Below are 24,295 nucleotides of genomic sequence, written 5' to 3' on the forward strand. Positions count from 1 at the left end.
CTCCTGGAAGCACCGTGTTTGGTCCAGAAGAAAGAGTTAGAATGTTTGTACCCTTTTGGTTTCTATCAGGAAGAGGGGATACTTCTGGTAAAAACTAAACATCTGTACATGGCCTTATGAGACCCACTTAGTTGCCTATAAGAAACCAGTCTGGATTCTGGCCTAAGGCACAGAAGGACGACTTTTATAGTTGCAGCAATAATACTGGCTTTAGACTGTTTTTCTCTTGTAGAATTTTAAAGCCTGACATGTAAGGGTTGCGTGTGGAATCCCCTAGGGGAAAACAGAAATAACAGGTAATGTAAATTCTCCACTTGTAAATGAAACGTGTAAGAAAACATACATACAACATTACTTAAAGACAGTAATTCTCCCATTGAGAGGTCCAAGCTTGAGACTTCATACAACCTATTTGGGTAAGATTTTTAATGGTCTTGCATCAAGTTTGGGGGTTCTTTCAGCCTTATATAAAGTCTGTGCAGTTACTCACCCCATGTCACAAGAATGTGTTACCATACCAGTCCAAAGCTGGAACAATATCACACAAATATCAGTGCCACTTTACCACTCTTAAGCATTTCAAAACTTTCACAAACTCTTTTATTGTGATGTCTTGACACCCACTTCAGAAGTACAAATACATATCCTATTGACCAATACAGCTGTGATATACTTAACAGGATTTACCTCTTCATACAGTACCTTATACATCTTGCATGTGAACTTGTCTTCCCTTCCTTCAGCATATAAAATTATATCGTTTTCTCCACTTGTCTTTCTCTTATGCAAAAGCATAGACTGTCGCCTCCAGCTCTGCTTTCCTTGCCAGAAGTATCAGCCAATCTTTGTCCAGAGGAGGGAATTTACTTTTCCATTTATTGGCTATCATCTCTTTGAATGATCCAGCACAGACATCTCTAGACACAGTTAACGTTATTTATTTTTTCCACTAGTTGTTGAAGGTTCCAGTAGTGTCTGTTATTTCTTCCATTACCTTCAGAAAGTAAGTTCAGGCAGTTTTTATGGTTGGGCTTTCCCAGAAACTCTGAACCAAGGAGCCAACATGCTAGCTACATGTCCTACAGTTAGCTACAACATCTTTTTTTCTATATACCCCATCATGTACATTAAAAGGGTACAATGTGCAATATCAGGAGGTAGGGAAAGATACTGGCAAGGGGAGCCTAGTATGATTATGTAGGAACAGGTTAGATTGTTGGACTAAGGAAGGGAAAGGGGACACAAAAGAAAGAAGGAGAAGGGGTGGGGAGAAAGGAGTGTGATGAGCAGCATTAAGGGTGGGGTGGGGGTGTGCAGTGGAAAGGTTATAGTAATAAGAGCAGGAGGCAGTCAGTGAAAGTTAACCAAACTAATGTCAGTTGTCATTCTTACCTATATTGGAGGATGCCAGCAGATGGCACCATGGTTTGGGCAAGATTTATGTAAAGGCAAGAACTCCCTTGGGGAAGAGAGTGAAGAGTTGGAAGGAAAACTGCGTGGCCAGGAAGCAGTTATAGTTTGTTTATGCAAAGAAGTCTAAGTAACACTAGGAAACAGAACTCTTTATAGTTTGTTCTACTGCATCTCTGCAGCCGATTACAACCAAATGATGATAGGGTTTTAATAAAGGGAAAATTGCCATCCATTTTTAAATTCCTTTATGTTAATAGAAAATAGCAACATACAAAAAAGGTCATGTTGTGTCAGGGTACTTTTCTCAAAATCACAGCCACTCACAACTACCAAAACAGGATTTTTTTTTTTAAATTAACAAACAAACAAACAAATAAATATTTTTTAAATAAATTTTAAAAATCTTTTTTTTTTTAATTAAAACAACAGAAACCCTAAACTGAGATGTTAAAAAATGTTTAGAAATAGGGAAAGATTTCTGTGGGTGATATCTTTTATTGGACCAACTGCATGGTTGGCTACAACTTAGACAAACTTTTGAATGCAAAGCATTCTTCATGCCTGTATTCATGCTTTAAGGTAACAAATGCTAAGTGCTCTGTTATGATTAACTTTCAAACAGGGAGAACCTCCTTTACACATTATTTGGTTTACTTCTCTCTACAGGCAGAGGTGCAAGCACAGACTAAGCTTCTAAGTAAGGGCCTTTAATACTGACCTTAGTAAGGAGGTCCATGTGCATAAGGACAGCATAAGATCAAGAGACTGTTATTAGTGCATTGCCCTACATTGATGTAGCGATGCACTATGTCGCTGTATGGCAATGTAGCAATCATGTAGCATCTGATCAGCAGCTACATCGGGGTAGCAGTGCACTCCCCCATTTTAGTGCACCACTATGGTGGTGTAGTTGCAAAATCTAAACATGTGCTGCACATACAGCACAGTATAGGCGGTTACTGTGCCTGAGTAATGTCACCATCTGGTGACATGTAGACGCTCCCAGTGTGCAAAAAAATTGTGTTTCCAAATTAACTATATTTCAACCAATTTTTGCAAGATGGTTTCTCCAGAAGACAACGTTTATAATGTAAATGTGGATGCAGTCATCACTTGAGAGGTCAGACAACTTTGCGATAATATTAACAGTTAAGTAGGAAAAATCATACTCTTGTAATGCTTCTGGAATATCTATAGCACATACCCAGGGAAGTACTTCAGCATCTCTCTGATTCACTTTCTTTGCATCATGTGGTCTGCTGCTAAAGTTATGCCTAACAGATATTTATCTTTAATGAAAATGACTCTGCAAGAAAGATACTTTTAATTTAGAATCAAATTTTGGCATTTAAAATATGATGTTTCCATTTTTCTCATGCAAATTGCCCTTCATAATAACTGATTGCCTGCTTCAAATATATTGCCAGCACAAATGTTGTCTTTCACTGGTATGTGCTGAGAGCGTGCCAAATTCAGCCCCCTTTCCACACCCCGGAGTCTTTGTCACAGCAAGGGTAGCTCTGCCATAGCCGGGCAGTGCAACCCCACACCCAGCAGTGTATCTGGGGGAGCAGGAGAGTAAGTGGAATGGTGCCCCCCCCCACAAAAGTTTTTGTTACAGCAGACAGTTCTGCACCTAATAGCATATCTGGGGTGTGGGAGAGCAAACAGGGGATCAGGTGCAGCTCTTAATGCAGCCCGCACAATAGGGCAGCTGCTGCCCAAGCAGATGCTACTATAGCAAGTATCCATTGTCTTCAGTGTGCAGATCTTAATATATTATTTTATATATACCCTTTTATATATTAGAAACTGACAGGTTGTTTTAGTAAGATAAAACAGCTCATTTTGCAAAAGTCTTTAAATGCTTTTCAAAAGTTTTTAAAATGTTTTTCTGTTGCAAGGTAAAAACTATGGTCATGAGTCCCTGACTACAGGCCTCAAAGGAACTTCCTGGTCCAGGCCAATTTTGATCACTGTAGTCTCCCTCACTAACAAGGCAGCATCCTTCAGAGACAATACTGCATTAAAGTGTTCTTTAAAGCAGCCCTGTTCTGTAAAATAGTTATTGTTTTTGGCTTTGTGGCTATTCTAGCGAAAGGTGAAGTGCTTCTTTTATAGGGTGTTTATTTCAGTTCAAATTTGTCAAGTGCTTTGGGACCCCTTTGGAAGAGAAACAGTGTATCTATATAGAACAACACAGTACCCTGCAGGGATCCCTGAGCTAGTTCACTGTGCTCTCCAGACATACCCTCTGTCTCTCTCCTGTTGTTCAATAAAGCTAATTAGCCTGGGTGGACCACCACAATGAGAGCAATACAACTTCTGCCACAGCAGCTTGCTCAGAACGTGCTTGGGGATCTCTGCCTGGTATTACACTGTGCCCTGTTGACATATGCAAAGTGAGTTAGAGCTTGCCTACATAGGAAAGTTACACTGCAATAAACTTATTTAAAGATGTTTAAGCTGAACTAAAAAAAATCATCCACATTCTCTTATGAAAGTGTTCACCCAGGGGTTTAAATCTGTATAACTTTCAGCTTAATTATACTACTATAACTGGACATTTGTAGACAACACGGGGGTTTAAATTGAAGTGGTGTTTTTTAAAAAGCACCGGTACAATTTAGGGCAAAGTAAACCCCCATGTTGTGTACACCTGTGTCCTTACCTGTATCTCCAATGGCGGGGAGGGGAGAGAGAGCTGCTGGCAGGCCAAGCAGTCCCTGAGCTGTGGAGAAGGGGAGCTGGTGCTTCCCTCCGGGGCAGTGGCACCCCCTCAGATCAGGCGGTCCTGGGGGGGCACCGCAGCTGCAGAGGGAAGCACTGGGCCCCCATGCAGCTCAGGCAAGCAGGCAGGCTCCAGATAAGACAACAAAAAAAAGATCAGGCTCACCGCTTTTTTTTTTTTCCTTTTTTTTCCTCCTCAGAGGTGTTTTAGTTTGCTGTGCCCCAAAGTCATTTAAGGCACATTACATCACCGAATTTGCTACAAAGGCTGGAATTAATGTGCAATATGCCACCGAATTTGCAAACTCGTACAAACAGTAACACCATTAAAGGACAGTGCAAAAGGGCATTTAACCTGCTTTAATGTGTGGTCTACAAATTCATAACAGTTTCCGTCATTAAGAGTGAGGAAAAGCAAACCTGAGGAATTATATATAGGCCAGTCTGCCTGACTTTAGTTCTACAGCACATTAGAAAACATTCAGTTTACAGATACCTGGAGGATGAAGGGCTGATCACTGGCAGCCAACGTGGATTTTAATTAAGAACAGCTTTTCCCAAAACAACTAAATTTCCTTCTTTACCAGGAACTGTTACCTGTTTTGGTGCATATAGGGAATGTGGAGGGACATAATATACCCAGACTTATTAAAGTCTACATTTTAATCACAGGCCTGTGTGTCATTCTTATATGTACACTGGAGATATGTGGGCTACACAGAATTACCATTAAGTAGACACATAACTGGTTGAATGACCGCAAACGAAGGGTAGCTATATAAATGGCCACATCAGATATTAGGGCTGCATGAAGCTTCAGGTGGTGATTCAGTTCGGAGGAGATTTGGCCTAACTGGGTGGCTGAATCTCCAAATCCGAATCGAATCAGGGGCCCAATTTAAAGGTCTGAATCTATTCAAAGCTCTACAAATCTTTGGCTGTAGCCACTCTGAGCTGGTAAGCACTAGGTGAGGGGGAGCTGGGGAGGAGGGGACCAGGGGGGGAATCCTGGACAGCCCCCACGACCCCTGTCTACTCCCCCAGCCCCACATGACTGCCCCTACCCGCCCCAGCTCCGTACTTTAAAAAAAAGCCCCGGTGCTCACCGGGTGCTGCTGGGTAGGGGCGATTCCTACTGCCCACGCTGCATGGGGGGCTCTGCACAAGCCCCCTCGATCCCCTCACTCCCCCGGCCGCCCATGGGTGCCCTGCCTGCCGGGGCTCTGGCCCTTTAAGAAAAAAAAATGCAGAGGAAAGCCCCAGGACTCACCCAGCCTCGGGGCTTTGGGGGCTCCTGCAGAGCCCCCATGCAGCGTGGGGCAGTGAGGGGCAGCAGGGATCACCCCCCCCCATCCAGCAGCACCTGCTGAGCTGGGGCTTTTTCTCCCCCAAGTGCTGGGAGCTGGGGTGGGTAGGGCAGCCATTGCTGGGCTGAGAGAGAGGCGGGGGATGGGCCTGGCCTGGCCTGGCTGGAGATTCGGCTGCTGCTGAATCTCCGAATCAGATTTGGCCGAATTGAATCACTGAATCGAATCACCATCCCCCGAATCGGCTGAATTGAAATCTGAAGCAAATACTAGCTGCTTCATGCAGGCCTATTAGATATCATACTTCCAGGTGGTCTCAAATGAGGTTACACGGGGCTCTAGTCCAAGTCCAGTATTTTTATCAGTTACTTGGTATGGGAACAGAGAGTATGCTGCTCAGAATTGCAGATGAAACACAAAACTGGAAGGAGTTCTAAACACTTGAATAGTTTTAATGTTCAAAAGGATGTTGAGAAATTGGAGAACTGAGCTTCAGACAAAAAAGTGAAATTCAACAGAGACAAATCTAAGACACACAAGAAAGAAAAACTAGATGCATAAAGACAAAATGGAGAATAACTGGCTTGGAAATAGCAGTGCTGAGAATGATCCGCGTTTACTGGGGATCACAAATTCAACATGAGTCAGTAATGCTAAGAAATTACTGCAATTTTGAGTTGTATTAATAGAAGCATTGTATTCTAGACACAGCAGGTGAAAGTACCGCTACACTTGGAGGTGCTTAGGCTTCCAAAGAAATACTTTGCTTAGTTTTGAACTCTGCAATTTAAGAAAGATGCAGAGAAACTGGCAACCATCCAGTGGTGAGTGAAGAAGACATATGCAAGCCATAGGAAGAAAGTTAGAAAGAACTAGGTATGTTTAGTTTGGGGAAAAAAGTTAAGTGGGTGACATGAGAGATGGTTTCAAACACTTAAAAGGCTGCCGTAAAAGATGGAGAAACACTTCTCCCTTTTCACAAGTTGCTTAAGGAAGTTATGGAATCTCTTTCCTTGCACAGTTTCAAGAAGAAACTGGACAGGCCCCTGTCTGAAACACTTTAAGAACAGTGAGTTCTGCATCTGCGCAGGGGGTTGAACTAAATGACCCCTGAGGTCCCTTCCCATCCTATGATTCACTGATTCCTATGTAGAGCAATTTCATGAGAGGGGAAAATTGAGGAGCAAAGATGGAGAAACTGAGAAAAAGATGTCTAAAATGAGAGAGAAACATTCCAAGAAAGATAAATGAGAGGAGGAGAGATGTTGGAGGAGAAATCATTGAGCTTCAGGCGCAAAGAAAATGAAGCAAATAAACTGTTAGAATAAGTTAATGTGAAACAACATGGAAGAATAAAACAGTGAGAGAAGGCCCTGAAGGGAAGGCTGATAAAAGACAGACCTGAGAAAGAGGCTTATAATGGAAGCTAGGAAATTGGTAAAGGTTGATTGATGAAGAAGTGGAAACAAGTGAGAGCCAAAGAGACCAAACAGCTAGAAAGATGTGTTTGATTTCTTTTTAAAATAGTCTGTCTGTTCTAGCCAGAGGGGTGGCTACATGATGTTTGAAGTGTTTCCTGACATGTTTAGTTCAGGGGATACGAGGTGTAAAATCTGGCCTTTCAGACTGACAGACAAATGTACATTCAAGTCCACTGAATGGGTGTTGTTTTCAAGTGCAGCTTTACAAACTAAAGGCAGGCTGCATGTGTGGAGGCTAGAGAACCCAAGATGCTTCCCTTGAAGGTAGAGGTTTTCCCTCAGTGACCATGAGCACAGCAATTTTGCTTCCTTCAGCAGGTTTTCTGAGCCCAGTTCTGCTGCACTTGAGGATGGAGGCTAGTGGCACAAAGTCTCATTCTCCAAATTCATCTGATGAAGTGAAACAGCATCTTTGAGCATAGTCTGGCTAACCTGGTAAGGAGGTCTTAAAATTATATTAGATGGGAGATGGTGAACAAAACCCTCCAGCCCTTAACCCTCTGATTCATGGGAAAAAGGACTAAGCAAAGCAGCATAATTCTGGGCAAAGAGCTAGGAAGTCTAGCTCATGTTCAAGAGAACAAAAAGAGGTGACTAAGATTATTAGTTAAATGCAAAAATGTGTGAGAGACTGTAGAACAAAATAATGTACTAAATAAATCATCAGAGAAAGTAGAACATGTCATTAAAACATGTATCCATGCTCTGCCTCCCCTACATCAGCAATGCCCAGCCTTCCAGCCCTGCCAGCCAGATCAGTGGCACAGGATTAATCTGTGGGTCAAATCCTGCACAGGGCTAGGGCATAGGTTCAGTCCATGCATGTGATCCCATGTGCCAGTCTGACCCCGTGTGCTGGATGCAATTGTGCACCAAACTGACCCTGCACACTTAATAAAGATAAATGTAAGGTACTCCACCTGGGAAGGAGGAACCCCCAGCACACCTATGGGTTGGGGAGTGTCCTTCTCAGCAGCTCGGAGGCAAAGAGGGATCTTGGAGTCATAATTGACTCCAAGATGAACATGAGTCGGCAGTGTAATGAGGCCATCAACAAAGCCAATCACACCTTGTTGTGCATTAGCAGGTGCATGACTAATAGATCAAAGGAGGTGATGCTCCCCCTCTATGCAGCAGTGGTCAGGCCGCAGTTGGAATACTGTGTCCAGTGTTGGGCGCTGCACTTCAAGAGGGACGCCGGGAATCTTGAGAGGGTCCAGAGGAGGGTCCTTCGTGATAGACCCTATAGGGGGAGGTTGAGAGAGCTGAATCTCTTCAGCCTTCAACAGAGACGTCTGAGGGGAGATCTTGTGGCTGCCTATAAATTTATTAGGGGAGGTCAACGAGGAATAGGGAAAGCGCTGTTTACTAAGGCACCCCAGGGAATGACTAGGAATAATGGGTGTAAACTAGTTGAGAGTGGATTTAGGTTAGATATTAGGAAGAAATTTTTCACAGTAAGGGTGGCCAGGATCTGGAATGGGCTTCCAAGATAGGTGGTGCTATCACCTAGCTTGGAGATCTTCAAGAGGAGGCTAGATAGTCACCTGGCTGGGGTCATCTGACCTCGGTCCTCTTTCCTGCCAGGGGCAGGGGGTCGGACACGATGATCCATTGTGGTCCCTTCCGACTCTACAATCTATGAATCTATGTGGCCATGTACCAGAGTTATCTGTACGCTGTTCTGTCTCTGGATGCCAAATCTCTGTATCCATATTATCTAGCCCACAGGGCTTTCCACATGTCCAGAAATTTGGTATCAGGAGAGCAGCAATTAATCCTGCCACTACTCTCCTGCTGCCAAATTTCCAGACCTGTGGGGAGCCCCACAGTCTGGATGACATTGTTTTATGGTCTGGATTTGGCCCACAGGCTGAAGATTGAACACTACTGCTTTTTACCATCCAGGACAGTAGTCTACTACTGCTACTAGCTAATGGAGCTGCTGCTTTAACTCAAATTGGAGAAGCCTGTGTTTTGGTGCTAAATTGCTAGGGTCAAACTCTTCTGGTGACCTGTGGTAAAACAGAATTTTAAAATATCATTGTATAACCCAAATTTTATAAAAGCATAATGACATGATAAAATCAGAGGGGGCAAGCCAATACAAAAAAATTGTTGACAGAACTCTACCAAGATTTTACGCAGAGCTCCATGTCCGCATTTGATAAAGATATTCCATGCCATTTGGGGTAATATTGATACCACGGAGGGGCTAATCTGCATCTCTTATACAGAAAAAGCCCCCACTTAAATTCATAACCGTTCTGCTTGATTAAGGCCTACAGGTTCAGGATCAGGATGTAACTGTGGTCCTCATTCTCAGATAAGAAACTAGGGCTAAATTCAAAAGGAGTGATCAGTTGTCTGATCAGTAAATTCAGGTAGCAAATTAACTGTGAACTAGTTACTGTGCAGTAGTGCACATGTAGATGCCAACAGGAAGCAAATTGGCTCCTAGGATGCCCACCCACCAAGGGGACAGCAGCAGGCTAGCCCCAAGGCCATGGGGCTTGGAGCTTCTCCAGCCCGGGGCTGGCGCAGCTCTTTGCCTATCCCAGCCTGGCCCTTAAAATGCTATGGTGACCCCAGGGCCCTGGACCACCTGCAGCCAAGCTCTGGCCACCAGGTCCCACTCCAGTGGCCCTGGGCCAGGCGCAGCAGCAGCCTGCCCAGACCCTGGTGCTGGCCTCTGGCACAGCCCCACCTCTGCCTGCACACTTTGTGGCTATGTGGGAAGAAGCCGACATCGTGAGCTAGTTCGCCCAAAGCAGGCGCTCCAACACCCACATCTGTGAGGGCCTGTCAGGTCACATGCGGGAGTGTGGACATGACCAGTCAGCAGGTCAGTGCTGCATACAAGTGAAGGTCTTGCAGACACAGTGGGTCAGCATCATCCACTACAACTACTGGTTGGAGGCTGCCCACAAATCCATGCCCATTATGCAGCAGCTAGACCACATGCTTGTACCCTAGGACCCTGGCTAGATCTGCATTGTGTATTCCAGCATGGGTAGTCTGGCTGAGGAGTGGGGAGGAGACCATGAGGGGACCCCTGCCAGGCCCCATCCCCTGCCTGCTCCCCCAGCTTCCCTGAATGCCCCCTGACCCCCGCCTGCTGTTCCAACCCCCACCATGGCTGCCCCACCTGGCCCCAGCTCCCAGTTCTTTAAAAAGAAGCCCAGACTCACCAGATGCTGCCAGGCAGGAGGGCGATCCCTGCTGCCCCCCACTGCCCCATGCTGCATGGGAGGCTCTGTCATGAGCCCCTTGACCCCCACCCGCTCTCCCAGCTTCCCAATGTCTGCCCTGCCTGTTCCACCTCCTGGCCCCTTAAAAAAAAAAAGCTCTGACTCACCAGTTGCTGCAGCGGCCTCAGGGCTTCAGGGAGCTCATGGCAGAGCCCCCCATGCAGCGCGGAACAGTGAGGGGCAGGCAGCAGGGATCGCTCCTCCCTGCCCCCACCTGGCAGCAGCCAGTGAGTGTGGGCTTTTTTCTTCTTTTTTTTTAAGAGCTGGGAGAGTGAGCAGGGCAGCCATTGAGAGTGGGCGGGAGATGGAGCAGATTCAGAGATTCGGCAGATTCGGTGGTGGCCGAATCTCTGAATCAGATTCAGCTGAATCGATTTGGGACAGTGATTCACATCTCCAAATCACATCACTGTCCCCCAAATCAGCCGAATCCGAATGTGAAGCAAATACTAGCCACTTCGCATAGGCCTACTGGCCATGGTACTGCTGGCCTTCAGCAGCTCCAGCTCCTTCCCAGAGGGGGCCTCTGCCCAGGTAGCCAGGTGCCATACCCCTGTACCCTAAGACACTGCCGGGAGCCACATGTCATCACCGCCAGCGGGCACAGACTCAGGCCACCAGTCATGCCTGCCATGCTCACCTGGTAAGCCCTGCATTGTGGGGAGGGCCCCCCTAGGGCCCTCCCTGGTCCTGCCCCTGCCCTGGTCCTGGGCCCTCTGCCTGCCTGGCCTGACTGAGATGCCCCGAGGCCCTGAAGTTCCCCACACACATACACACAGCATGCAGGTAGGTGGGAGGGAGTGCAAAACTTTATTGAGAAGCCTGTTCCCCCTCAGCTAGGCAGGCACAGGCTTCTCACACATGGAGGAACGTGTTGATACTGATGGCAATGTCATCCTCAGTTGCAGGGGACAGGGATGTGTAGCATAGGCACAGGTACCCCTCCAGGTGGTGGCAAACATTGCGGGGCAGCACAGGCTTGCCAGCTGCACTGTCAAAGCTCAGGGACCTGCACCAGGTGAGACTCGGGCACCATGACAACCACCGGTAGCAGGGCATAGTGGGTCAGGCACCCCTTGATCCATACAAACAGCACCCCATGGTGTGCCCAGGACACTCTCAGCAGGGGCACACTTGGGGAACAAGGCAGGTGGCTCTAGGGTGCCTTTCCAGAGAGGCCCCCTAGGGGGAGGGTGGGGCTGCCAGCAGCTCCATGTTCCAGTTGGCTGGGACCCCCTTGCCCCCTAAGCCCAGGCACCATGGGCCTGGTGGCAACAGAGGAGATGGCCTGGCCTGCAGGGGGAGAAGGGCGAGGAGTGGGTCTGGAGCTACACCCTGTCCCAGACTGGGAAGGGGGTGGGGAAGGCAGGCTGCCTGCAGCAAGGACCCAGTGGCCCACCTGCTCCTGTGGAGCAAGGGGAGAAGGGAGGCTTGGTTGGCAGCCACCTGTACCTGGGCCTGCCCGGCCAACTTGCCATGGTCCCTGGGCATCTGTGTGCACACAACCCTGATCTGAGGCTGGGCAGTCCACAGCCCCCTGATATATTGCATATTATATCAGAAATGTTGCAAACTCTCACAAACAGCCTCTTTCTCCTGACTCTGCAGGTCCAGCAGCTGCACTTTGGGGAGAGGCACCACCTGCCAGCTGGGGACCAGACCCGGCTGCTGGACCAGCTGGTTACCATGGTGGAAGAGTGCCTGGTGGAAGAGCAGGCCTGGTACATGGAAGATATCATGCGTGAGCAGGAGAGAGACAGGGTAGACCAGGAGTTCTGAGACAGGTTCCTGGCCCTCAAGGAGAAGTACCTGGAGGCCCAGGAGCGGCAGGCTGCCATGGCAGCCAGGGCAGTAGAGGCCATGGAGGAGGACTGCCAGGTGCTGGACACAATCCTGGCCCTGGTGGTTGCCTTCATGCCACCTACTGCCCAGGCCCTGGCTGCAGCCTCACCTATCCCCTGGCAGCCGCCCACCACTGAGCCACAAGTCCCCCAGTTGACTTGGGCTGAGGTGCAGCGGTGCCTCCAGCAGCCAGGGCCCCCTGCCCTGACACCCACCCCTGGTCCCCCAGCAGCCAGCCCCCCAACATGCACCCTGCCCTGCCACTTGCCCCTGATCCATGAAGCCCCAGAGCAGGAGCTTCCTGCAGCAGGGCCAGCACTACGTGTGGGCTCTGCTGGCCCAGACTGCTGGCTGCAAGAGGGGGAGGAAGCTGCACCAGCAGAGCAGCAGCTGCCCTTACCACCACCCAAGCCTCCTGCCCACCAGCCTCGCTGCAGCATACTGGGTGCCTGTCCCCAGGCTCTTCTCCCTACGTGCCCCCATCCCACTGCTCCCACAACCCAGGAGGGTACACACAGCACACTGTACATAGTCTGTAATGTGGAAGAGGGTGCTTTATTGATTGTGGGTGGGGTGGTTAGTGGAGGGACTCTGTGGGTCAGGGGGAGGGCCTATGTGGTTTGGGAACAAGGGTTCTGTTGTGTGGGAGGGAGAGGCTTTGTTATTGGAGATGGAGGGAGGGAGGAACAGGTTCTGTGTTTGTGGAGGGGAGTAAAGTGCTTTTCTGAAAACTGTCCGCAGTGAGCATGGTGCTGGGGATGTGTGGGCAGATGTCCAGGTGGGCTACAGAGGGGAGTACAGGAGGATGTGGTCTGCCAACACCTCTCACACCTAATGTCCTGGCCCCTGTTGCCAGGTGTGTGACTCACCCAGGGCCACGGGGGCGGGGGGATGGGCATTGCTGTTGCTGCCACAGCAGCTGGCACTCCCTATGCCAGGCATCCTCCTCTGCTGCACCTCCTCTGCCAAGGCCTCATGAAACAGCTCCCCCTGGGCCTCACAAATGTTACGTAGCACACAGGCTGTGATGATGACCTGGGGGACGTTGGCATCCGCAATCTCAAGGCAGCGAGTGAGGGTGTGCCAGCATCCCTTCAGGCAGCTGAAGTTGTACTCCACCAGCGTGTTGGTCCAGCCCAGGCACCTGTTGAAGTGTGCCTGGCCGGGGTCCAGCTGGCCAGTGTAGGGCCACATGAGCCGAGAGAGGAGCAAGTAGGCACAGTCTCCGATGAGGAGAGGCAGGACTGCCACCGTGCCCAGCTGGAGGTCTGGCACCTCTGGTGTGAAGCACCCATTCTCTGCCAGAGCTGGCAGGGTGAAGTTGCAGAAGACACAGGCATTGTGGGTGCTGCCCACCCAGCTGGTGCTCACATTGGTGAAGGTGCTGCAGTGGTCAATGATGGAGTGAAAGCCCCACCAGCTGTAGTGGGGTGGTCACCATGGGGCAGGCAAGTGATGGGGATGTGGGTCCCATCCAGGGCCCCAATGCACTAAGAGAATGCTGGAGTATGGAATCCCACCACCATCTTCAGGTTCATGCACCCAGAGTACAGTATGTCCTAGCATTTCCTTGAGGACACTGCACGCCTCTAGGACAGCCTCCCCAGGAGTCACTTTCCCCACACCAAAGAGGTGGTCAATGTAGCGTAGGCTGGTGGACGTGGCAAGCTTGAGCAGGGCGATGGGCAGCCAGGGATCCATGAGGAGGGCCACCACATGGTGGTGGCCTGCCACTCCAGATGTGGGTGGAGCTGCTCAAGGACCTCCAGGAAGGTGGCTTGGGTCATGTGAAAGGACTCCAGGCACTGCTTGTCATCCCACGTGCACTGGATGATGTGCAGCCCCCAGTCCTGGCTGGCAGGGCAGGCCCACAGGTGGCAGGGCTGGAGCTCATGTACAGCACAAATGATGGTGTCCAGATGCACAGCATCACCATCCCTGCTGGGGTCCCAGCAGCAGCATGGGATCCAGGCAGCAGCAACGCAGCGGCAGGGGGCCTGAGATGCTATGGTGAACCTGGCCAGGCAGCCACACTGCACTGGGAGGCAGCCAAGGCTGAGACTGACCTAGGGCAGGTGACGGTCACTACAGCAGCAAAGCATAGCAAGCATGGTGGCCATCAGAAGACTAGGGCACAGGTCTCACTCCCACAGCCTGGGGGTGGAGCAGCCATTGCACAGTGGGCACAGGCTTTAGTGACAGAGTTGCAGAGGATTGTGCTATAACACTGCAGGCTATTCCAGGCCAAAAACACAGGTGGCCAAGGAGGAACACGCAGGGCTGGCTTTTGAAGATGGCCCCTGGCCCTAGGTAGCTGTGGCCAGAGCCTCCAGTTCCCTCTGGCTGCTGTAAAGGGGCAGTGTGGGACCAGAGAAGGCTGGGAGCAGGCTACTTCCATAAGCAGCAAATCTGCTCCCAAATGCCTGCAAGTGTAGATGCTTGCCCAGGGTGAGTTTACTCTGCAGTAAATTATGGTGGAGTAAACACATATAGCACTTATTGCACATGTAGATGTGCCCACTGAGAGGTAAGGCCAGGGTTACCAACACAAGATTTATTTTATTTTACTGGCAATTCGCAAGCTTTTTATAGGCAACCAAACTTTTCAACTGATATGTTTTTACAAATGTATGTTTTACCTAATATAAATGTAACACTGCTGCTAGGCCCTGGATAGCACTTAGAAAGGCTGAGTTCAAATTCAGGGGTTTAACATCAATCCCAATAAAAACGTTTGGCTGTCAGTAAAAAGTATGCAGAGTGTCAGTAAAAATATGTTCTTGGTTTGGCAACCCTGCTTAACTGCAGCAATGATTTTATACCATGCTCCCCCCAGTCCAGAGGTCCCCTTATTCACCCTGATAACCTCAACACTACCCTAATTCCCCCCCCACCTACCCCGAACATAACCCCAGCCTGCCACCTCTCCCCACCACCCAAACCTTTCAGCTCCATCCTAGCCCAACAGCTCTGTCCTGCTTGGCCCATGACTGCACAACCCTGAATACCTTTGAGGTGAGCACTGAGCAGCCATTACAGGCAGGTGGCAGCTGAGACATGCAGCAGCAGCATATGGCTGGGGTAGGAGTGGGGAAGGGGCAGACAATTCCCTACAAAGGGCCAAGCTGCATTCCCACTTAGATACCAGGTGGTGCTGCTCTGATCAATTTGTCTTCTGACATTTGAATCTAGCCTTATTCTGATGGTAATGACAGATCTTCACACAAGCTCACTGTTCCCCAGGTTTTTATGGACAGCTCCATTTTTTTATGGACAGACAGATGTTTTTACTCTGTTTTTTTTATGGATTGTCTGGAAATTTACATACAGTCATCAACCATATGCGAGGTGCACATCCTGCTCCATTCCACAGACTTCCTGACTGACTCATTTAAGCAGCTATCCACTCATCTTGTTGGCTAAAGCGAAGGCCACTCAGGGATATGAATCTCATTCGGTGGAAATGAAGATAGGTATTGCCGCACAGAAGTCTCTCTTGTGACTATAACCAGGGGGGTGCTGATTCTGCCACTTGTACTATTGAGTATGCGCAAAATCCCTTTTAGCATCAGCACACATAACAAGGCATCCATGTGAGTAAGGGAGGTGGAAGCAGGCCCTCAGTACATCCACTGCTTCAGATCTTCCACAAGCTACTGTACAAAAGAGACCATGAGATATTTTATTGCTCATTCAGCTGCAGAAGCAGTACAAGCTGCAGAAAGCACTTAGAAATAACGGTGGCCTAATGAGCTATTCCCAGCAGAACAATATGCTTGCAGCCTTTCTGATGTGGTCTTCTCTGTGAAGTCCAAGGAAATGATGCTTGTACAACTCTCTTCCCATTACCACCCAGAGCTCTGGTTTCCTACAGGCACAGACAATGCAAAATAATATAGACATTCAGCAGATGGCATGTGGTATTCACTTTGAATCAAATAGCAAATGTAGCAATCCTGCCCATTTTTAGAGCACACGCTCAATAATATAATACCCATTCCCCCCAGCACTTCAGATTTCCTTAAATACAGAATTATTTCTAGGGAGGAGGTGGCATTTAGGACACTGAGCACCAGCAGCAGGCATGCTCTGTGTTTTCTATGTGGATCTATATTTTATTATGGCAGCTTCTTGTCCCCTTTCTCTTGCTTTCTATACAGTGATAACAGGAGGGTTATGTCAATGAAACTGCCTAAATTTTGAGGGAGGTAGACTCAACTCAGGCTACAATGTGTTTCTAGGAAGATTGTTTCAGCAGCCAGTGCAGCTGTGAGCCTGTCTCACTACTTAAAATCATGCAGAAAGATTACCAAAAAGCTAGGTTTCAATTGATGGTCCTGCCCCCATTTCAGCAAAAGAAAAAAGGAGTGACATTGACTGCGATCTAATAGAGAGGATTTTCCCACTGATATGTGCTGCTTTGTCTTTTGTGCAGAAAGCAGCTAATCAACCCCACTCAACAGAGCAGTTACAGATTGATTGCCCAAAGCCTTCCAGCTCTGAAGCCAGAAGGAGGTTGCTATGGGAATCATGAGGGCACTTGGAGATAGGACCTGGAGCCTGTCTTTCCCTTGTCCAAGGCAGTGGAGCCAGAGGAAAGAAAAATTACCAGGAGGTGGTACAGAGACACAGACACAGCAAAATGCATGCATGTTAGAGGAGGGACCTTCATAGCATGAGGATGTGGTACATAAAAGAGCAAAGACACTTAAGTATCAGGAACTGGTAGCTCATCTTTGGTTGGCTGGCCCTTTTTCCTGCTATATTTGACATTCAGAAAGTCCAGTAAAAGTTCAACTCTAGCAAGATGGGATCTGGCTCCTCAACTTACCGGCCCAAGTGTATTTATTTGGATATTGATGGAAGAATTCAAAAGGTACTTGTATCGTTTTTCACAAACTCGTGTCTCTGTCAGATTGCAGCAGCAGCAGCATTGACAGGCTGCATTTACCATTAACATTGTTATAGACTTTTTGAGCTCTAATTGGGCGTATATTCAGCTCCAGCATGGGTTTGGACTCTCTTTGCCAACTGGTCTTTTGTTACTTCTGTTTTGCAAAATTAATATGTTTAGAAAAAGAGAGACAGAAGTCTCTGAGAAGGTTAGGGTTCTGGCTACAAGGATTCAGGGGACATCTGTGAATTCCCATTTGAATAACCTTTCAGGATGCCCCAACAAGGGCAACATTTTGTGTTTGTGCAAAGTTTTGCACGTGGAGAAATACTTCCGCGCTCTTCTTGTGAGGAAGTCAGTGGAAAGCCAGAGGTGTTGCATTATTTTGCTATTAACCATCACAAGAATTTAAATGGTAGGGCATGTTAATATATATTTTAAATGGTTAGGAACAGATTTCATTATTACTCTATATTATGCGTTTGTATCGCAGTAGTGCTTTGGGGGGGTCTCAGTAATATTTGTTAGGTTCTTTATATCATTAAACTTTTCATAAAACTTTAGGTATTATTCTTTATTATGTATTCAGTGCAGTACAGGACATAGAGAAAGAGGCAGTCCCTGCCCTGAAGAATAGGTCCACTGACTGTGAAAAATATACAGCTCATAATATGTGGAGCATATTAGACATCTGTTGTGCACATAAATACTAATCCCACTTTGAGCATCTTTCAGCTCCAAATCAAACACTGTATCTCATTTAATATAGTAAAAAGCAGTGAGATAGTGAAGAGTACTCCGGCACTGGCTTACAAACTCCATAGTATCCATCTCCTAAAAATTTATTTTACATTATTATTTCACCCAGACTCAACTTCCTATTTGGCAAGAAATAGCAAGTCATCCACTCCCCTCCTCCTCTGCAATACATTTCACATCCATAAGAAAAAGAATAATTTAGTAAGTACTCACTGTCTTATCCACAGTATTTCCTCTGCTTGTGATGCTCCTCCTTAGACTGCTGGTCAACTATGAGACTTAAGTTGTTTTACAGTGTGAGGCAGGATTATGGAGCATACAAGTAAAAGAAGAATGTAGTCAGAATAAAACCTTGGGTAATCAAAATCTCCCCAGAGCTCAACACCACTTTGTCAGTTCTGGGCTTTGAACTGAAAGCTGCTCTGAACATTTCATAGCTAGCAAAAAGGAGCAGCTAAGCTCTATTAAACAAGAGGGATTGCTTATGTTTTGTCATGACTTACCAGAGTTAGTTAACTAATAATCCAAGAAAATGACACTTGCTTGTGCAATGTTCCATAGCACCCTTCAAAATTAAAATTTAAATGTTTGCTTATTTAAAAAATAATCCTGAGTATTTACATGATATTACTAAATCATGTTTTCTGTCACCTACTCCACCTAAAAAAAAATGAGCTTTCCCCAGAGTTGGTCTCTGGAGAGTATTCATATTGCTAAATACAGGAGAGGCATTGACTGCATGAAACAGCAAATGTACACCCGGGCAATCTAAGTTTTGCTCAATAAATGTTATCTGTTTCATTTGTCAGATGAGAAATTCCGCCTGTGCAACGTTTGGGAAAACTGCAGCAATAAAAATACAGAGTAAATGGGGTTCTTTCGGGGGCAAGCAGGGCATATCACAGACTTTCATGCCTCCTCAGTTCAGACATAATTAAAAGAAAGCAATCCTTAATTTTCCAAGGAATGTGGGATTTGTGATTTCTAGAGGAAATTCACTAAACTAATGCTGAGCCACTTATTTAACTCACTACTGTAATATGTTCTTCATTATAAAATTACTGAAACCTGGAAGGATTTAACTACATGTTAAGACTAGATATTTCAAATACGTGTGGTGGTAATAATAATAATAATAATAATGATAATAGTATTATATATAATTTGTGGTGCACTGCTGTCTTATGATGGAAGTACTGCAATAGCACCACATAAGTTGGATGTACTGTAAAAACACAAATCCTTCAAAAAGCAATGCTGGTGGGTACCTAGAGCACTGGGGGAGGAGATAATATCCTCAACTCTGATGCTTTGGTCTAAATTAGACTTGCATTAGTAATTGTGTTTTCTCCCGGATCCATTGGCACCGACTCTATGGGTGCTCTAGGGCTCAAGCACCCACCGAAAAAAAAATAGCGGGTGCTCAACACCCACAAGTCACATCAGGTGAGCCAGGCTGACTTACCACACTGCCTCTTCTGGGCATGTGTGGGGCTCACATGGGAATTAAAACAACAACAACAGAAAGTGCCCACTGGCAAAAACCAGTCAGTGCCTATGCCAGGTTTCCTGATAGTGGAGGGAAATTTAAAATGATTACTTTTGCATTGGCTTGTCCTGATTCTCAACTCAGATTAGTTTTACACTGAAAGACCCTGTTGGCTTCAGTGGAATTACTCCTCATTTACGCTGGTCCAAGGGAGAGCAATCCAGAACCAGACAGCGGTGTACATCTATGAATTGAAGTTCCTCTGAGCGGGCAGAACTGCGGGCACAGTTAAATTACCACTGCCAAGCAGACTTGGGCTTCTGCTGCCATCCAACAGCAGGCAGAAGGTGCATGTAGATTTTTTGGTGTACCTTTCTGTGAAGTGGCACAGTCCCTTCAGCAGCAGGTGCCTTCCTAAGGTCCACAGTTGCTGAGAGCTGAACAGAGCTGCTATAGGAGCCCATGGAGATGCACATGCTCATATGGGTTGGTGGAGGTAGCTGCTGCCTGCCCCCAGAAGTTCTGGTAGCAGAGGAAGTAGGTGTGGACTAAGTTTAAGCAGCTAGGATTGCAGCTGCAACAAAATAAATCCCATGCTGCTCTCAGATGAAGGGAACAAGAACTGTGGCCAGAGCCTTTCTTCCCTACGCAGATTACTACATAGTAGAACGATCCCTTGGAAGCCATTCCTAGACAGCCTAAGTCAGAGTCGAGCTCCTAGCAGCCTTGAGAATCCAGGCAGTGCAAAGCTACAAATCGCCTTTGCCCTCTCAAGCCCTGGACAGAAGACAACACAGAAAGGTATCTCTGTATGTGCACTCTTCTCAGATGTAATAGTTTGCTATGCTGATTTTATCAAAAATACCTGTTCCTTTTAAAGAGAGCCCTTTGACTCAGATCAGAAGATGAACATGAATTTCATCACCAGTAAGGGATGTTCTTCACCCTGGCAGGAGGATGGATTTAATGATCTAACAAGTCTCTTCCACGTCTAACCTCTGCTATTACTGCTGTGATATCTCCAAGCAGGTGATTATTCTCACCAGATGGTACCCAGGAGAACAGACAACACAATAAAGTTCCAAGCCAGAGTTTCTTACGGGACTGGTAAAGAATGGAAGAAGGGAAAATGTGTTTTTACCCCTGGATTAAATGAGTGAGACAGACTTCATTCCTGTGAGTACCAAGCAGGGGAACAGTGCTCACAGCCAATGGGAAGAAAACTTCAAACAAGCAATGTCAGTGAACTGGCAATTGAAAGAAATGATGAGGCATGATGGGAGAAGACAAGAGGGAGACCTACTTGACTGGCTACCTTCCTCAATAGGAGTAGAACAAGATGCGAACTGAGAGGACAAGCAGATATATTCATACCTAGTTTGCTCAAGGGATGAGACCAAACCTCTATTATTTACAGATGGGACTTGAGCCACAACTCTAAAAAAATCTACTTTGAGGAGCTAATTTACTCTTAGCACTGGTATTCAAAATGGAATTGCAATGAGATGCCTTTCTTATCAGTCCTCAAGTAAAGTGGGTGCGTATCTGTAGAAACAAGTGCTCTGTGATTTTTGAAGGCACTTCTCTACCACAGAGATGCAGTAAATTAAAAGATGAAGTTACAAAGCCTCCCTCTATGCTACAAACGTGCCCATAGGAAAAACAATTGGGAAATGTGTTTGTGCCCTCCCCTTCCATCCCCATGCTGTTTTTCATGGGAAAGATAGAAAACAGCCAGTGTAAAAACTGGCTCTGTTTCATGTGTGCAGTTGACTCCACACAGATTCTGTTCTCTTTTGCTCTGTTCTCAATTACCCTTAGAAACAGGCAAAAAACACAGCCCACATGCAGGCGCAGGGTTTGAAGGCTGCTTTCATTTGCCCAGTCAAGTTTTCTGTAAAACCTGAAGACCCCGCAGGGTCTTCCACAATGGTTAAAAACCTGATCCAAATCCAAATCCGGAGACGCAGTCTTCTCTCTTCCTCAAGCTGTTCAGTTTTAAAACAAAATTCCTAATTGTGGTTGCTTCAAAGGTGCTGCTGCTGCTTAGCAAGCTACAAATGGCACAATTCTGCCAGTGATTTCTGCACACAGAAGCTGCAGCACAGTTTGCACATCAGTAGGGGCTATTCTATCCTTGCAGAGGCATTGGCTTCAAAGCATGACTGCCTAATGGCAACATTCCCAGCTGGGTGGCTGCTGTGACTCATTTTTAATGTCTTGGTGGAGTGATTTTACTCCAAGTATAATGAATAGTGGCAGGTAATGGGAAACTCATTTAACTGAAGATTTTTTTAAATGTCCTTAAACAACATCCAGTTGGTAGCTGGAATGGAAAGGTGGGAGGGCACATAGGCTGAATTCACTGGGAAAGCAAAGACCACTGCCTATGTCCAGGTTCCAAAGGAACCACTTAGGCTCATGTTTGTTCCTGTTTTGAAAATAAGTGAAGGATGCCTGAATCCTTCTAGCCATGTACACAGGTGATTCTCAACCAGAGGGTCGCAGCACTCTGGGCTGCATTGAGATCCTTTCAGGCAATATTGGCACTGTTAGGTGTGCAAACGTGGTTCACAAGATAAACCCAGAGGTGCCAAATAGAAATCCATAGTGTTAAAAACATTCTGCGAACTCATTATTTTTCTGTAGCCAAAAAACAAGTGAAAACTAAAAGCTGGAGTTTTCCAAGGGGAGCCTTGAGTCTAAAAGTGTTGAGGACCACTGAGTTAGATCAAAGAAAGGGATCAAGAGGGTTGGATACTAAAAAAGAAAAACACATATTTTTTAAACCATACGATTCAGCCTAAACTTAGTCTCAGCTGCACTGATCTAAAGCCTGACCTGCACAGCAGGACACTGAAACATCAAAAGCTATTGTTCCTCTTGGCCAGAAGCTCATGATGAGCACACACACAAAAAAAAGCTTAGATCTTTTTTTTTTTGCTCTCACACTATCAGTTTAAATATCACAGAGTAAAAAATATTGTGTTACCTTTTTAATAAAATCAGAAGTAACTATATAATAAATACCTAAAATATTGCAAACCTACCTGAGTTCCAAAGTTCACAATTTCATTTAATACTTCAGACTTTATAAAACTGCTAATTAGATTTGAAAAGGGAATAACAGAGAAAAGACAACAGATTGATGGTTGGATCCGTCTGGTAAATTATTTTTCCTGATAAAAGCTGCCAATAAAGACCCCAATCTGTCCAATACTTGCACATGCTTTATACTCATGCATAGTCCTATACAGCTACACATGCAAGTACAGTTATGCATATGAATAATCATTTGCAGGACCAGGGCAATAATTACTAATGGTAGGCTCCTGATGATGACAACAGACTGAAAAATAGCAGAGACATTGAATCTAGTCAGTGATCTAACTCAGCTCACAGCTGTCCAATTTCTAAGTGGCTGGGGGTGGTACTGCATGCCCCCTCCCCCTTCCTCTTCCTTCACCAGCCCCCCACCCCCCACCCCACCCAGCATCATGCCCCTAAGTGGTCCTGTTCCCCAGCTCCCCACTGCATCAGGTGCCCTGCCTCACCTTAAGCTCCCTGGTAGGTCTGTGTGAAGCAGCTAGTATTCATTTCGGATTCGAATTTGGCCAATTTGGGGGACAATGATTCGATTCGATTCGGTGATTCGAATCACTGTCCCAGTTCAATTTGGCTGAATCTGATTCGGAGATTCGGCTGCTGCCAAATCTCTGAATCCCTGAATCAGCCAGGCCCGGCCCGACCCATCCCCCACCCCTCTTCCAGCCCAACAATGGCTGCCCCACCTGTCCCAGCTCCCAGCACTTGTTAACAAAAAGCCCCAGCTCACCAGATGCTGCTGGGCAGGGTGCTATCCCTCCTTCCCCCTACTGCCCCACACTGCATGGGAGGCTCTGCATGAGCCCCCCAACCCTCCCTGCTCCCCCAACCCCCCCACGGATGCCCTACCGGGGCTAGCTACAGCCCTTTAAGGAAAAAAAAAAACCCTGAAAAAACCCTGAACACACCACTTCTGCTGGTGGGGGTGATCCCCGCTGCCCCCCACTGCCCTGCAACCCTTGGGGGGCTCTGCATGAGCCCTTGAAGCCCCAAGGCTGCCACAGGAGCAGTGAGTCTGAGGCTTTTCTCCTCTTATTTTTTTCTTAAAGAGCCAGAGCTGACCTGGGGGGGGGCGCTAGGGGAGCAAGGGGAGGATTGGGGAGCTCATGGAGAGCCCCTATGCAGCATGGGGCAGTAGGGGGAAGGAGGGATAGTCCCCTGCCCAGCAGCATCTGGTGAGCTGGGGCTTTTTGTTAACAAGTGCTGGGAGCTGGGGCAGACAGGGGCAGCCGTGGGGGAGTGGGTGGGGGTCAGGGGGCTGGGGGAGCAGGGGGAGCTGGCAGGGGTCCCTCCATGGTCCCCTCCCCCAGCCCCCTATCCCCTGCCCCCTACTTACCAGCTGGGAGTCGGCCACAGCTCTCTGCTGCAGCAGGCGGGGACTGCCCAAATCTTCAAAGCTCTCCAAATCTTTGGAAAAGATTTGGAGAGTTCTGAATCAATTCAGACCTTTAAATCAGTCCCCTAATTCGATTCAGATTCAGAGATTCAGCCACTAAATCAGGCCGAATCTCTGCCGAATTGAATCACCACCCGAAGCTTCACACAGCCCTCCTCCCTGGCTATGGGCTCTCCACTGCATTGCACCTCACAGGTGTCCCAGGCCATGGACTTCCTCAATGCTACAGGCCCTGGGGTGGGGAAGCCAGAGAGAGAGAGAGCTTGCAAGCCCCAGCTGCTTCTTCAGCCAGAGCACTGTGGGGAGCAGCGGCCAGGAGCTCTCACAGGGGCTGCAATTTAACCCTTTGTGGGCAGCATGTGGCCTGAGGGCTGCCAGTTGGACAGCCCTGATTTATCTAATCCCATGACTCAGGCTTCATCTAATTCAGCTAATTGATGTTCTTGGTGCCTAGTTGGTAATGGAGGAAATGGACATGCTAAAACTACCCAGTCCTGTTAAAGTGTCTATAGACTAGAGTGAACATCTTGAGTAAGAATGGTTTTAAATAGTCTTTGTAGAGATGTGAAAGGAAATGTGTTGTAACACAAGATGATACTTTCTCAACATCCTTGAAATGACGATCATG

General features: G+C 47.2%; 1 protein-coding gene and 1 long non-coding RNA gene across 4 annotated transcripts in view; one reads left to right on the forward strand and one right to left on the reverse strand.

Annotated features, from left to right (window-relative positions):
* Positions 1-15,253: 15,253 nt before the first annotated feature.
* On the reverse strand, positions 15,254-23,964 carry LOC109283098 (uncharacterized). Of its 3 annotated transcripts, XR_009459092.1 has the most exons (4): positions 23,856-23,964; positions 23,608-23,678; positions 17,891-17,955; positions 15,254-15,892 (listed from the first exon to the last, which is right to left on the reverse strand). It is a non-coding gene; the product is annotated as an uncharacterized LOC109283098 (long non-coding RNA). The 3 variants fall into 3 exon arrangements; XR_009459091.1 differs by lacking the exon at positions 23,856-23,964 and having other exon boundaries at positions 23,608-23,843; XR_002090140.2 differs by lacking the exons at positions 23,608-23,678; positions 23,856-23,964 and having other exon boundaries at positions 17,891-22,137.
* PDE9A (phosphodiesterase 9A) overlaps positions 16,728-24,295 on the forward strand; it is a 93,548-nt gene continuing 85,980 nt past the window's right edge. Inside the window, exon 1 of the mRNA XM_019487182.2 lies at positions 16,728-16,900. Coding sequence (XP_019342727.1) covers positions 16,832-16,900 — 69 coding nt within the window. The 5' untranslated portion in view covers positions 16,728-16,831. The remainder of the gene's footprint in view (positions 16,901-24,295) is intronic.

Source organism: Alligator mississippiensis, chromosome 1 (genome assembly GCF_030867095.1).
Source record: "Alligator mississippiensis isolate rAllMis1 chromosome 1, rAllMis1, whole genome shotgun sequence".
NCBI classification, from domain to species: domain Eukaryota; kingdom Metazoa; phylum Chordata; order Crocodylia; family Alligatoridae; genus Alligator; species Alligator mississippiensis.